This window comes from Frieseomelitta varia, unplaced genomic scaffold (genome assembly GCF_011392965.1).
Source record: "Frieseomelitta varia isolate USP_RPSP 00005682 unplaced genomic scaffold, Fvar_1.2 scaffold_255, whole genome shotgun sequence".
Classification (NCBI taxonomy): domain Eukaryota; kingdom Metazoa; phylum Arthropoda; class Insecta; order Hymenoptera; family Apidae; genus Frieseomelitta; species Frieseomelitta varia.
The window spans coordinates 83,016-95,237 of NW_025109985.1; the positions used below are offsets into that span (position 1 = coordinate 83,016).

The following is a 12,222-nucleotide window of genomic DNA, read 5'->3' on the forward strand; positions in this document are numbered from 1 at the left end:
CGCCGGTATCGCTCGTTCGCTGGCCGACGGAAATTTTCGACTTTGTTTGCCAAAAAAAAAAGAAAAAAAAAAGAAAGAAAAAAAAGAAAAGAAAACAGTGCAACGAAACATCATCGTTCGCTGCATTCGTGCCCGAGGAATCGTCGCCATCGTCCCACGGGCAACACCCCCTTCGCAGGCTTCCAATTCCTTTCGCCACGCATGAACTTTCGCTTCGAAGCATCATCGGTCAACAGTTTCTTAAACGGAAATATATAGTGCACTTGTCGACACATCCCATCGTCGTTTGACTGTCCTTTCGTTCACGTTTAACACTAGAACTGCCAAAGCGGTCAAAAACATGGCACAAACCAATATTACTGCAACCAAAATTTATAATTTTCGTTAGACACGAGATAAAACATGAAGTAGAACATATAGTAGAATGAAAGTTTGTGCATGTTAATTCTTACCACAAGGCTTTCCTTCCTATCTTTTTCAACGTAACGTCTCTTTAACGAATAAATGGAAGATTTTTATGCTTCAGCAGTGCTCGTCGGTAGTTCTAGTGTGTTATCCTCAACATATATATATATATATATATTGAAATTACAAAATTCACAAGATTGCTCTCTTTGCTGTTCGCGAGAGGCGAAACGTGAGATCACGGTGGCGAAAAGGGTGGCTCGAGCGACGAACCAGCGAGTTAGGGGCACAGGGCCGACGGCGACGTTCCCACGTCGACACACAACACCGTACGTACGTCGACGATCCGTCCTGTGTACGCGTACGTATGGCAGAGTTTGACGATACAACGTATTATTAACGGCAGGCGATCTACATGAGCTACGTACTTGTTTGTACTCCGACAGGATAAGTGTGGCGGCGGGCAAGACTGCCGCCCCGTTATACCTCAGTCTCCCGAATGGGTTCCGCTGGCTAACAAACCACAAATCATACCATCAGTCTTAATTTCTACTCTCTCCGTAGTATTTGTTACTTTTTTGTTTTTTTGTTTTTAGGCGTGTTGTTTTTTTTTTTTTTTTTTTTTAATGGCGTTTGCGTCAGTATTTTATTTTTTTAAATCCCTTCTCACACTGGGCTGGTACGTGTCTCGTTGTTACCTTTTATGTTTTAGTTCTGTTCTGTTTTTTTTTTTTTGTATCTGTTGCTCTAGCTGGACTCTTCGTTCTCGTTAATTGAGATGTTTCCCAGTTTACCGGACGAGGCCTCTTAGGTCTCTTTTCTCAGGTGTGTCCGCGAAGAAGAGTGTGAAAGAGTTTGTGAGTGTGAAGGCTCGAGGCTTCGTGCAACGTAGTACAAAAACAAGAGGTCGAGTTGGAACGTACTCTCTCGTTACACTGGTTAACTAAATTCGCAAGCTCTTGATCGTCTTCAATCGTTCTTGAAGAGAGTGCGAGTTTCCTCTCTTTGTTGAATGAATTGACTGAGTTAATAAAGCTGGTTCAATGGTCCAGGATTAAACTGATTAAGCTGGCCCACTGAATCACAAAACAGAACAAAAGAATTCTCTCCAACGAAGCAGACTGTCCAAAGCAATTTCTCAAAGAGAGATTATTCTTCACGGTTCTATGAAACTTCCTGAAATCCAAGACCGTCAAAAATATTAATTTCCTTCCCTTTTTTTTTTTTTTTTTTCAGCGTTCTTTGGTCCAGAAGGCAACCAAAGAAGGTACAACGAGTGCACATCGGCCTCAAGATGCGAGACTTCCAGCGAGGTGACGAATGTCTGTTCGTATTTGTGCGTACGTGATGAGACGAAAGGCGTGAGTGATGTAGTAGTAGAGTATGAGTTAGCTGTCAGTTTTTTCAACGCAAAAACTCGGTTCTCGTTGTCAGTATGAGCTTCGGCGACTGGTCGTGTACACGGCAGAGACACAGACAAACAAGAAGGACAGATATAAACAGACAGCAGCAGAGACAGACAGACAGACTGTGCACAACATACGCAACAGCACACGCGCTCGCGCGCACACATCGAGAGAGAAAGAGAGAAAGAGAGAGAGAGAGAGAGAGAGAGAGAGAGAGAGAGAGAGAGAGAGAAAGACACACGATGCATTATGGCCACGTATCATTCACCACATAGACGTTAAACGTTGGTATGGTTATAATATCACAGCAAGACTGCAACACACGCACACACTGCAACAGAAATAAGAGAGGTATATAATAATGAAAAAAAAAAGAAAAAAAAGAGAAAAAGATAGAGATAGAGATAGATAGAGAGAAAAAGGAGCAGATATCAGCCAACGGGAATATCGTAGACGGTCCCGTAGAGCAGCGTACACACACAAGTATGTTACGAGTACAGTCACTATGCGCTTCGTCTCCTCTTTCAGGAAACAACAAACAACAGGATGCAACACAGCGTGTCGTTGTTGGTTTTGTTTTTTTTTTTTTTGGTGATTGTTGAAACAATGTCGAGACATACTCTTTTTTTTTTTTTTTTGTCACCATGTGTCTGTCGCACGTATATATCATCTTTGTAACGTAATTTGATTCCTGTCTTGGTAGTAGTTCTTGGTCATGCAGTTTTTTTCACACGCATAGCACACGCACAAGGTACTCTGGGGCTGCTTGGTAATAATACTTAGATGTAGCGAGTGCGTCTCTCAGTGAAATTTGGCGGCTGTTCGAGTTTGTTTGTTTGTTTTTTTTTTTTCGTTTTCTTTCTTTTTTGTTGGAAAGCTTCCACAAAAGAGAGAAAGATTGCCTGTGCTCTGTGAGAGTTTCAGAATCATCGTAGCTGCTTTTTTTTCTTTGCTTTTCGTGATAATTACTTGTGGTAATATGTTAAACAATGACGGTGAACAATAACAAGAATGACGGAGCTCGAAGTAAGCTGCTGAAAAAACAAATAGCTGTTTCTTTGTAAGATATATATATATAGTATGTATATGTAACGATGGAGATCAGAGTTTTATATGGTGGTTGCTAATAAACTTGGCATTTAAATGAGACAGTTTTTCCTTGCGTGTCTCTTATGTTGTCGGTTGTCAAGGATACTCTCTCTCAGAGAAAATAAAGAACTGACTGTGAGTCTGAAAATGAGCAAAGTAAAGGTGAGACGTGAAATACCAGAGGAGAGATACCTCTGACACGCAAACTCAACTTGGAAATGTATGCTTGAAGCGTGACAATATATAGAGATAACATATACACGTAGATGTATAATATTCAACGTCTACTTTTACAGCAGAAGATTATTAAACAAAAAGAAAAAAAAAAAAGAAGAAGAAAAAAGGTGAATTACCTTCATGATGTATAAAATTCTCATATGACAGACAGTTTGTGTGATGTAAGAATCTCTTTCTGATCTCTGTCCGATGAAAAAAAAGAAATGAAGTGACAAGTATATAAAAAAGAAAGAAGATACTCTGAAAGCAGATAGCGAAAACGTAAAAGTTCATTCTCAATGGCTGATTGAAGAAAGAAACTCTTGTATCTTGTAAGGAACCACCGAATCACTTAAAACAAGAGCAATCCTTGAGAAACTGTTGTGTTGATAGAAAAAANTAAAACAAAAGCAATCCTTGAGAAACTGTTGTGTTGAAAAAAAAAAAAAAAAAAAAAAAACGAAAAAAAGAGAAAAAGTGGAAGAGAAGAAGAGTAAAAGTAAGAGAGAGTAGAACGAATCAAAAAGAAGAAAAGAAAGTGTTTGCGCAGGAACATTAACAATGTCCCCCTTACAATAAAAATAAAAATCACTTCGATGATTCTGTCAATGTATGAACAAAGGAGATTGACCGATAGTGTTTTTTTTTTTTTTGTTTAATAACAAATAAAACGAAACGAAGAGAGAAAAGTAGAATTGCGAAAGCGTACCTTGCCGCGCGTGTATGTGTGTTCCGCACACATATATACGCATACACATATATATACGCGTACACATACGCGCATGCATTTGTTACATACACGTGTGTATATATACATATATCTACGTATATACACGTATATACGGGCAACTTATATACGTACATACATACGCACAAATGTGCATGCAACATCTTAGTAGTCAATGGAAAAAGGAAACAGAAAATTTGAAAGAAAAGAAAAGAAACGAAAAGGGTGAACGCACAAGAAGATCTTGGGAATTTCAGGGAACCTCGTTATTTCAATAATTAGACTGAGGTGAAGGGACAAAACCAGAGGAGAGAAGGAAAACTATTTGGATAGATAAGTAGAACATGAGAATTGTAACTCTTTCTTCAATATTTTTCAGCTTGATGAGAAGAGACTGGAGGCTACTGTATTTAAAAAGGAAAATTATCACACTGTTTTATATATATATATGTGTATATAAATTGAGTATTAAATCATAGTGATTGTTCATCTTTATCTTTACGCTACTATATACACTATCTTTTTTACAATGTATAAAAATCTTTAAAATGACAATGACAAGAGCATGTTTTGTCTAATCAACAGCTGCTGATCCCTGACAAAGTTCTGTACTTTGTAACCGCAAACTGTATCAGGATCAAGCACAAGATCGTTAGACAGAAAATATTCTTCCTGTTATACATTGTCATTCTGTTACATCCAATGTCTGGAAACATTAGAGACATTAGATATCAATGTTTTTCAATTAGTTGCAAGATATTAAGGAAATTTACTCAGTAGTCCCTTGAATATCATACTATTAAGATACTTGTGAGGAAAATTGAACACTGAGGTTAGGGGGCTGGAGTTGTTGGTTGAGGAATGCGTTCTTCTCTTCGAGCGATCGACGCTGAGAATCTTGACTGAAACAAAACAGGTGGACTTTAATCTGGCTGGAGAAAGGAACAAGGAGGCAGAATGGTTAGAAAGAAATAACAGCGCAAAACAGGGGGACAAGAGGAACAACCAACGAGTCGTGTGTACCATCTCGTTGCGTTGGAAAATAAACTAAATTAACAGAAAACAGAAGAAAAGAAAAAAAAAATAGCACGATCTGCGCGGAAGAAGCGAGTAGAAGCTCGCGGCGACTCGCAAGCAGTACTGCGACAAAATGAAATATAGAAAGAGAGAGAAAGAGAAAAACAGGCGAGAAAGATACACGTTGGAGAACGCAGACAATCAGAAGAACTGAGACTCAACAAAACCGAGAAAAAAAAAAAAAGGAGAAAAGAAAAATCGTGAACGAAAAATTGAAACGAGTTCTCAAACGGAAAAGAAGCAGATGATTAATTACAGAATATAATCAATTTCCAAGGCCAATTAGACAGAATGAAAATCAAAGAGTAAGCCTCGAATGTTAAAAATGTTGTTAAAGAGAGATAGAAAGAAAGAAAAGAAAGAAAGAATAGGCGTGGGTAAAGACAGGAAAAAAACCAAACAACGTCAAAAACAGAAAAGCAACCAAGTAAGAAGAGAAACTCAAACTCGAGTTAAGTTAATACAAGAGAAACCAAAGAGGAAAAGAACAGAGAGAGAGAGAGAGAGAGAAAAAAAAGAAAGAAAAAAAAGAAAAGATCAAATGGTCAATCATAATAAAGAATTAATATTTAAGAACGGTCAAAACAGTGCGGAGATTGGACTTGCGGACTAACCATATAGTAATCCTGAGAGGGGGATCTGCCTGTCACAGATACATTCTGCACCAGAGTTCTATTGCTCGTCTGAAAGTAGGTTACATATTCAATTTACATAATTAGCTTAATCGAGTGGGTGTCTATAGTAAGTTTGTGTCTTTTTTTTTTTGTTTTTGTTTTCTTTCGTTTCGCTTGTCTGTTTGTTTCAACGATACCTTTTCCTTAGCGAGAAAGATGCGCGAGATCTTACTTTACAATTATTTACACAACGATTATATACTTATATCGTGTAGATGTGCGTGACAACTCGCCTCGCGAAACAACAAAACTGTTCTCTCGCGGGCTCTACGCGAGCTACTGTCGCCTCAGAGTGTAAGAAGAGAAGGAAACGAAGAGAGAAAGCGAGGTGTAAGTTAACAGAATCAAAGAAAGTATGTACACATAGAACCGAGGTTTGGAAATTAAATTTTCTTTCAATAATAACTTTTTTTCTTTTTACTCCTTGGACTATGCGATCGTGTTCCATCGTCGGGTGTTTCTAACTTCGAAGACGAGATGGTTTCTCCCGTCTTCCACGTCACATAGCCAAGAGACACCGTTTCCAACGAAACGAAGAGTGTGAGTGATTTAACAAACACATCGCGACGGCGATCGAAAACACGTTTCACGCCGTCGCGAGCCGCGGTGGTTTTGGTCAAAGTTATGCGCTAGCTTCATCAGGCTTAACCCCTTTCTTTCCCCCCACTGGACTGACGAGGAGATATGAAACGAAACCGAAAAGGAAACGTGAAAACGGGGGTGGGGGAAAAAAAAGCACGAGAGACGTTTTTCGTCGATGAAGGGCTGTTTTTTTTTGCTCGTCCTTTCCGACTCTCGCTCGAGCATATCGATTCCTATAAAGAAAAAGGTCTTCAAAATCGTTGAGCGATTCTCCAACCCCCCCGTATCGTTAAATTAACAAAAGAGTCTGTAGTATCTCCCAGTTGAGCCCTCTGTTTCTCCTTCGAGAGGAGCTCGACCCTGGTTCCCAGTGTTAAAAAGAAAAAAAAAAAAAAAAAAAAAAGGAAATACCATGTCAAAAACTTCTTAACAAATCTTCTTCTCTTTTCTTTTCTTTTAACCTAGATGTTCCTTAATCAGAATTCTCCACTACTGTGTACCTTGATCAGAACCCTTTGAACTGAATCCTCCGCTAGGAGGAGCTAGAAAGCAATTCAAAGGCACTTGTTGTTCCACTTCAGTTTTATGACCATTCCTGACACCAGGAATACAACTATGGTCTGGTCTATCTTGAACGTGACGCAACGAGACTGGCGGGCAACTGTTTGAACACTAAATGCTTTGGTGCTAGACAAACAAGAGGTTCAGATCTGTGGTTCTACGCTGAGCAAACTGGCGGCTAGCTGGGTAAAATCTTCCTACTTGCTTGGGAGGTTCTACGGATCCCAAATCAGGCAATGATCACCGAGGGCTGACACACAAGCTGAAGAGATCTTGGGTCTGTCTACCGTGTAGCCGTCTCTACGTCTTACTCGTATCAGGCTCCCTGGGCCTATTGTCATTCACTGGCAAAATTCTCTGAAATCGCTACTTGGTGCCCGACTTGGTTCAATTTCTGTCTGCAACTGGAAACTTTTTCTTGGCTTGACAAAAATAGGAAAATGGCCAATAAGATGGCGGAGAGATCGGGGAGAGACCCCCCTCAAGTAGATATATACATTCTTGAGAAATCAATCGAGGGATCCAATCGTCCCTGCTCGTCCTCCGTGCCTCGATTTAACCTCTTCGAACACGAGTCTCGGGAAAGAAAGGAATCTGCTGTTTGAAAGGGAACCAGATTCATCTTCTGATCAAAAGATGATACACGCTTCGCGTAAGGGAAAACGCGGTATATCTCTCAGTTTTTTTTTTTTTTTTTTTTGAAGATGTTCCTCTTCGAAAAGAGAAAGTTAGAAACGTTTTCTTAACCCTTTATAAGTCCCGACACTCGATAAGACCTGTTCTGAAAAGGGGACACGAGCAAACACGTTTAAATTGTATTTCTCTCTTGGGAAACAATCAAATTTTCATCTATAGATTTTCTATGTATAGGAAAAGACAACGTAGCTCCGCGTACACTAACTTTCATCTTCCTTCCTTATAAAGGGTTGTGGATAACAAATCTATAGTAGAGAACTTCGGAAGAACACCAATGTAAAAGATTTCAACGTCACTGAAAACAGTGAAAAATAGTGAAACAGAGGAAACGATCAACCAGATCGGAGTCAGATTTCCAGAACCTCGACGTAGACACACAAGGGGCGAGAAAAGCAGCGGTTCGGTTAAATCGTCGAGCTTTCTTTCTTTCTGCGTGTATAGCAAACGCGAGACGGTATCAGGAGGGTAAGAAAAAAAGAAAGAAAGAAAGAAAAAAAAAAAAGAACGCAAGGTACGCATCGTCGAAGGTAACACGGCGAAGAACTCAAATGAAAATGCAAACCAAGGTAAACAACGGCCTCGAGAAAGAAATAATCAGATGAGAGAAATAACATAAAAAAAAAGAATACGTATATTCCATATATAAATATACGTATACGCGTATATATATATATATATATATATATGTATAATATATATATTATATTTATATAATATAATATATTATAATATTGTAATTTGTATTATAATATAATATTATAATATTGTAATTATATATAATATAATATTATAATATTGTAATTATAATATATTATATTATATTATATTATATATATATACACACTTTCTGAGAGATTGTACGTGTGCGCAGATCACACCACTGCACCAGTGAGCGCTTCTTCCAAAAATCAAAAATCCCAAAATTGAAAAAAAGTATTCGGAGATCCTGTCCTCCTTCTTTTCCTCCTTCTACAGAAATTAGGAGAAGCTTGTCTAGCTTCGTTTCCTCGAACGTGGACGGGCAAAAGTCAAAATTGAAAATTCCTTCGTCCAATCTCTGACCTCCCTCCCACCGATCTGCGCACACGCAATCTGCAATGTCGTGAGTATTTGAAGAACAAAAAGAAACGTAAATAAATAAATAAATAAATAAATAAGTAAAAATGAAACAAAAGAAGGACAACGATATCGTTTTGTTGCTGGCGATGATGGCGACGGAATCCGTTGGGCGTTGTTATGACACAGTCGACCGCGTAATAAGATACACGTGGTTGTCGAAAAAAAACAAAAAAAAAACAATGGAACGCTGAAAGCACAGCGCGCAACGCCAGGAAGATCGGCGCTGCCAGGATACGACGGCTGGAGACTCGTCGATCCATTCGAGAGAGAGAGAGAGAGAGAGAAAGAGAGAGAAAATAACGCGAGTTTCTCTCATATTTGTAACAACACAACAACAATAACAACAACAACAATAAGTCGTCCCGTGGTGAACCAATCTCGCTTCGTGTCGTTCGCCGTCTTTTTCTCCGTGTTACTCCTCCGGCAGACGACGACAACGAGACACTGTTCTGCGACGACGACACTGTTCGAACACTGTTTTTTTTTTTATTTTTATTTTTTTTATTTTAATATATCTCGAGGGGTGGACGGGGGAGGGGCGGAGGGGGGCGGGGAACCCGAGAGAACGCTGACTTCGAGTGATGGCATGAGAGTGAGAGATAGGGATAGTTACCTGTGTTTGTAGTCGTGTTAGACCACGGATCCATAGAATTTGTCCTGCGCGCGGCTTTTTATCCGAGTCAGGGTCGAATTTCTCATCTCCGAGATTGATCGCACCGATATCATCCGGCTGGCCGCGGCCCCATCTGTTTTTAAAAAACATGAAACCAATTCTTCATCACTCGATCCCTGTTACAACACATGGTCTATAATCAAAGTAGTAGGTTGGTTTTTTTTTTTTTTTGTTTTTTTTTTTTTTTTTGGAAAAAAATTTTNAAAAAAAAAAAAAAAAAAAAAAAAAAAAAAAACGTGTAAGATAGACCCCATGATGTCTGTTATGATGCATTCTTCCCGGTGATCGTTAGCACAGTGTTATATCCAGGACGACCACCGCAGAGAAGCACCCCATGATAATGTGTTATATATCATCCTGCATCGGTAACAACCATATTCCGTTAAGTGATTATTTTTTGAATTCTTTTTTCTTTTTTTTTTTTTTGGCTTGTTTAGTATTGTTAGTGCGCTCGACGCGAGAGAGCAGCGAACAAATTGCTGGTCCCAACTCGCAAGCAGCTTGCGAATTGGGAGGCGCAGCCTAAGCGGACAGAGAGAAACAGATGCAGAGAGAATGAAAAAAACCGGTTCAGAAGGAGAAAGTTCGGCTCCGTGCGTGTAATGGATAAAGATGGGGGCAGAGAAAGTACAAGAACGAAACCAGATAGAGGAAAAGAGAGAGAGAGAGAGAGACAGACAGGAGAGACATAATATATATAGACATACAGATGTTACAGACAGAAAAAAAAAGAAAACAGAATGAAGGAAAGAAAGAAAGAAAGAAAGAGAGAGAGAGAGAGAGAGACAGATAAATAGTTAACAATTGTTGAAAAAAACAGAGTTGTAACAGCTCCAGCGAGAGAGCAGAGTGATTACAAGTAAAGCGCTAAGCGCAAAAGTTACCACTTATTTCAACGACAAGTATGTGGTCTAGTTAGTCCGAATTTGTCAACTGTGTGAGAGTAATTCAGAACCGAGAGCTCATGGAACTTGAACTCGGTTCAAGCGAGCGAACTAAGATCCCTTACACCAAACAGAAAACGCAGCTATTACAAATACATGTTATATATATATATATATATATATATATATATATATATATATATATATTTAGGCAATGTATAATATCGTGAGAGAGGCGAGTGATGGTGAATCATCGGGACGCCGATTGTTTTTTTCATTGTCGATCAGTCATTTACACAAACAAGTACGTAGACGTCGGAGAAGGGTCTTCAGTCATGCAACGGCTAGGTCTAATATATAATATACTGGTATATCTAAGATATCATCAAGTGAGAGAGAAACGACTAACAATATAATATATATATATATCCACCAAGGGGGCTGTGATTATTCATTTCTTTCACTGGAGACTCTACATAACCACAGCATCCAAATAAACGTGTGACCAACACAAACTGTGTTCCAACTCGCTATGATCCTTCAACAACTTGTTCACCAATATCTAGAAATCCCTCGCAAATCAATCTTTGAATCATGATCTCCTCGAACATTTCCCACAGTTTCCGATAATTGCAAGATTGTCTTCACCGGATTCGTTTCAGTTTTGTCCTCGCCGAGACAACAATTCAAAGACATGGCGCATCATCACGTTTCCTCGGTTATTTGGATGCTGTGTTCCTTGTTCCACCAGTGTCTCTGTCACCGAACGTTCAAAGTTTCCTCCACTAGAGCTGGGCAGAGAAACCTGGAACATTCTTCGTTCAACTTGGCCAGCACTAACGTACAATTACAAAATAGGGGGGGAGCGAGGGAACAGCCGAGCACGCGCGATCATTCTCTTGTCCAATGTGTTCGATTCAGATCACAGTGGTTCGCTATGCACCATGGTCTCAGATTGGGTTTCATTTATTCTGGGCGTCTAGGGAGCATGCTACGTAAAAGCGATACGCTATCACGGTTGGGACGTAAGAGAGACATATGACGGGCAAAAGCGATAGAAGAGGACTCATATATAATAAAAGCGAGAAACATAAACCAACAGAAGCACTACGATTATCACAGCTATTAATAATAATAATTATTAATGATTTCCACGATGCATGCCTCCCTTCTATCATCACACCTTTACACGATATACCGATTATTGATGATACTTATCTTTCGAATGGTAACTTGTCTTTTCGATGTTGCTACACTCGTATATATATATACATTTTTCGTGTATCGTACCGACATATAACAGTTCTACATATATACATATACAGGGAATAATTGTGCGAACGCAATCTCCAAAATTGTAACGTTCCAAATAGCGTAGTGTACGAATTGTTAGAATTGGATGATACTCCGAACAGTTCAATTTTCAACGACAGTCTCAATTGCGTATGCAAATTCGTACAAATGCATCATTTATACAACTGTCAATCACATGGTAAAAGACAAATGAACTTTCTAGTCGAGTGACTGACTGTGACACTCACTCGGCTGAAGCGGGCAAACGTTGATTAGTCGTGTTGAGTTAGTCAAACAACTGACCCCAAAGTACTGACACACAAGTATATGTACATGGGCAAAATCTTTCTCAAAAGTAGAGAATCACCGAGATTAAGAGCAAACAGGTTCATGCAAAGGAGGGTGTCTCGATAAAAAGTCATCGAATCTACCGTGTGACAACCCAATCAAGACTCGTGTTATTCCCACTTCCATCCCCGATTTGCAACGATTAGTTAGTTAGTTAACACAAGACACAAGACGAGACGAAACAACATACGTCAGAGAGTGTGCTCTTGAGATTCATTCCCAAAGCATTCAGGGAGGATTCTCTCCAGTCGTGTTAGTTTCTTTTTTCGTTTCTTTTCTTTTTTTTTTTTTTTTTCATTTTTTGCATTTCAGTTGAAACGATGGTAGTCTTATCGCTGATGCCAACGCGTTCTCACGTGCGCGTCGCGCACAATGCAAGAAAGCAAGAAAAATCCACACCTCTTTCCCCGTCTTACGTTCTCCCCCGATTTATGCGTGCAATATGGCTGGTTTTAGTCGTTCGCAACACCTA

At 39.3% G+C, this 12,222-nt stretch overlaps 1 protein-coding gene across 27 annotated transcripts in view; it reads right to left on the reverse strand.

Annotated features, from left to right (window-relative positions):
• The window catches only part of LOC122528705 (plasma membrane calcium-transporting ATPase 3), a 60,191-nt gene that overhangs the window by 36,561 nt on the left and 11,408 nt on the right, over positions 1 to 12,222 (reverse strand). For 15 of the 27 annotated variants that reach the window (XR_006306647.1, XR_006306641.1, XR_006306639.1 and 12 more), the window contains exon 13: positions 9,166 to 9,298. The exons of 1 other annotated variant lie outside the window; for it this stretch is intronic. Coding sequence is in view for 17 of the 26 variants with exons in the window: in XM_043654109.1 (XP_043510044.1) it covers positions 9,166 to 9,298 (133 nt within the window). In the remaining 9 variants the exon portion in view is untranslated. Of the gene's footprint in view, positions 1 to 737; positions 757 to 833; positions 919 to 4,601; positions 4,746 to 5,534; positions 5,604 to 8,695; positions 9,027 to 9,165; positions 9,299 to 12,222 lie in introns of those variants that run through there. 11 more of the 27 variants (XR_006306642.1, XR_006306645.1, XR_006306644.1 and 8 more) reach the window with 7 other exon arrangements.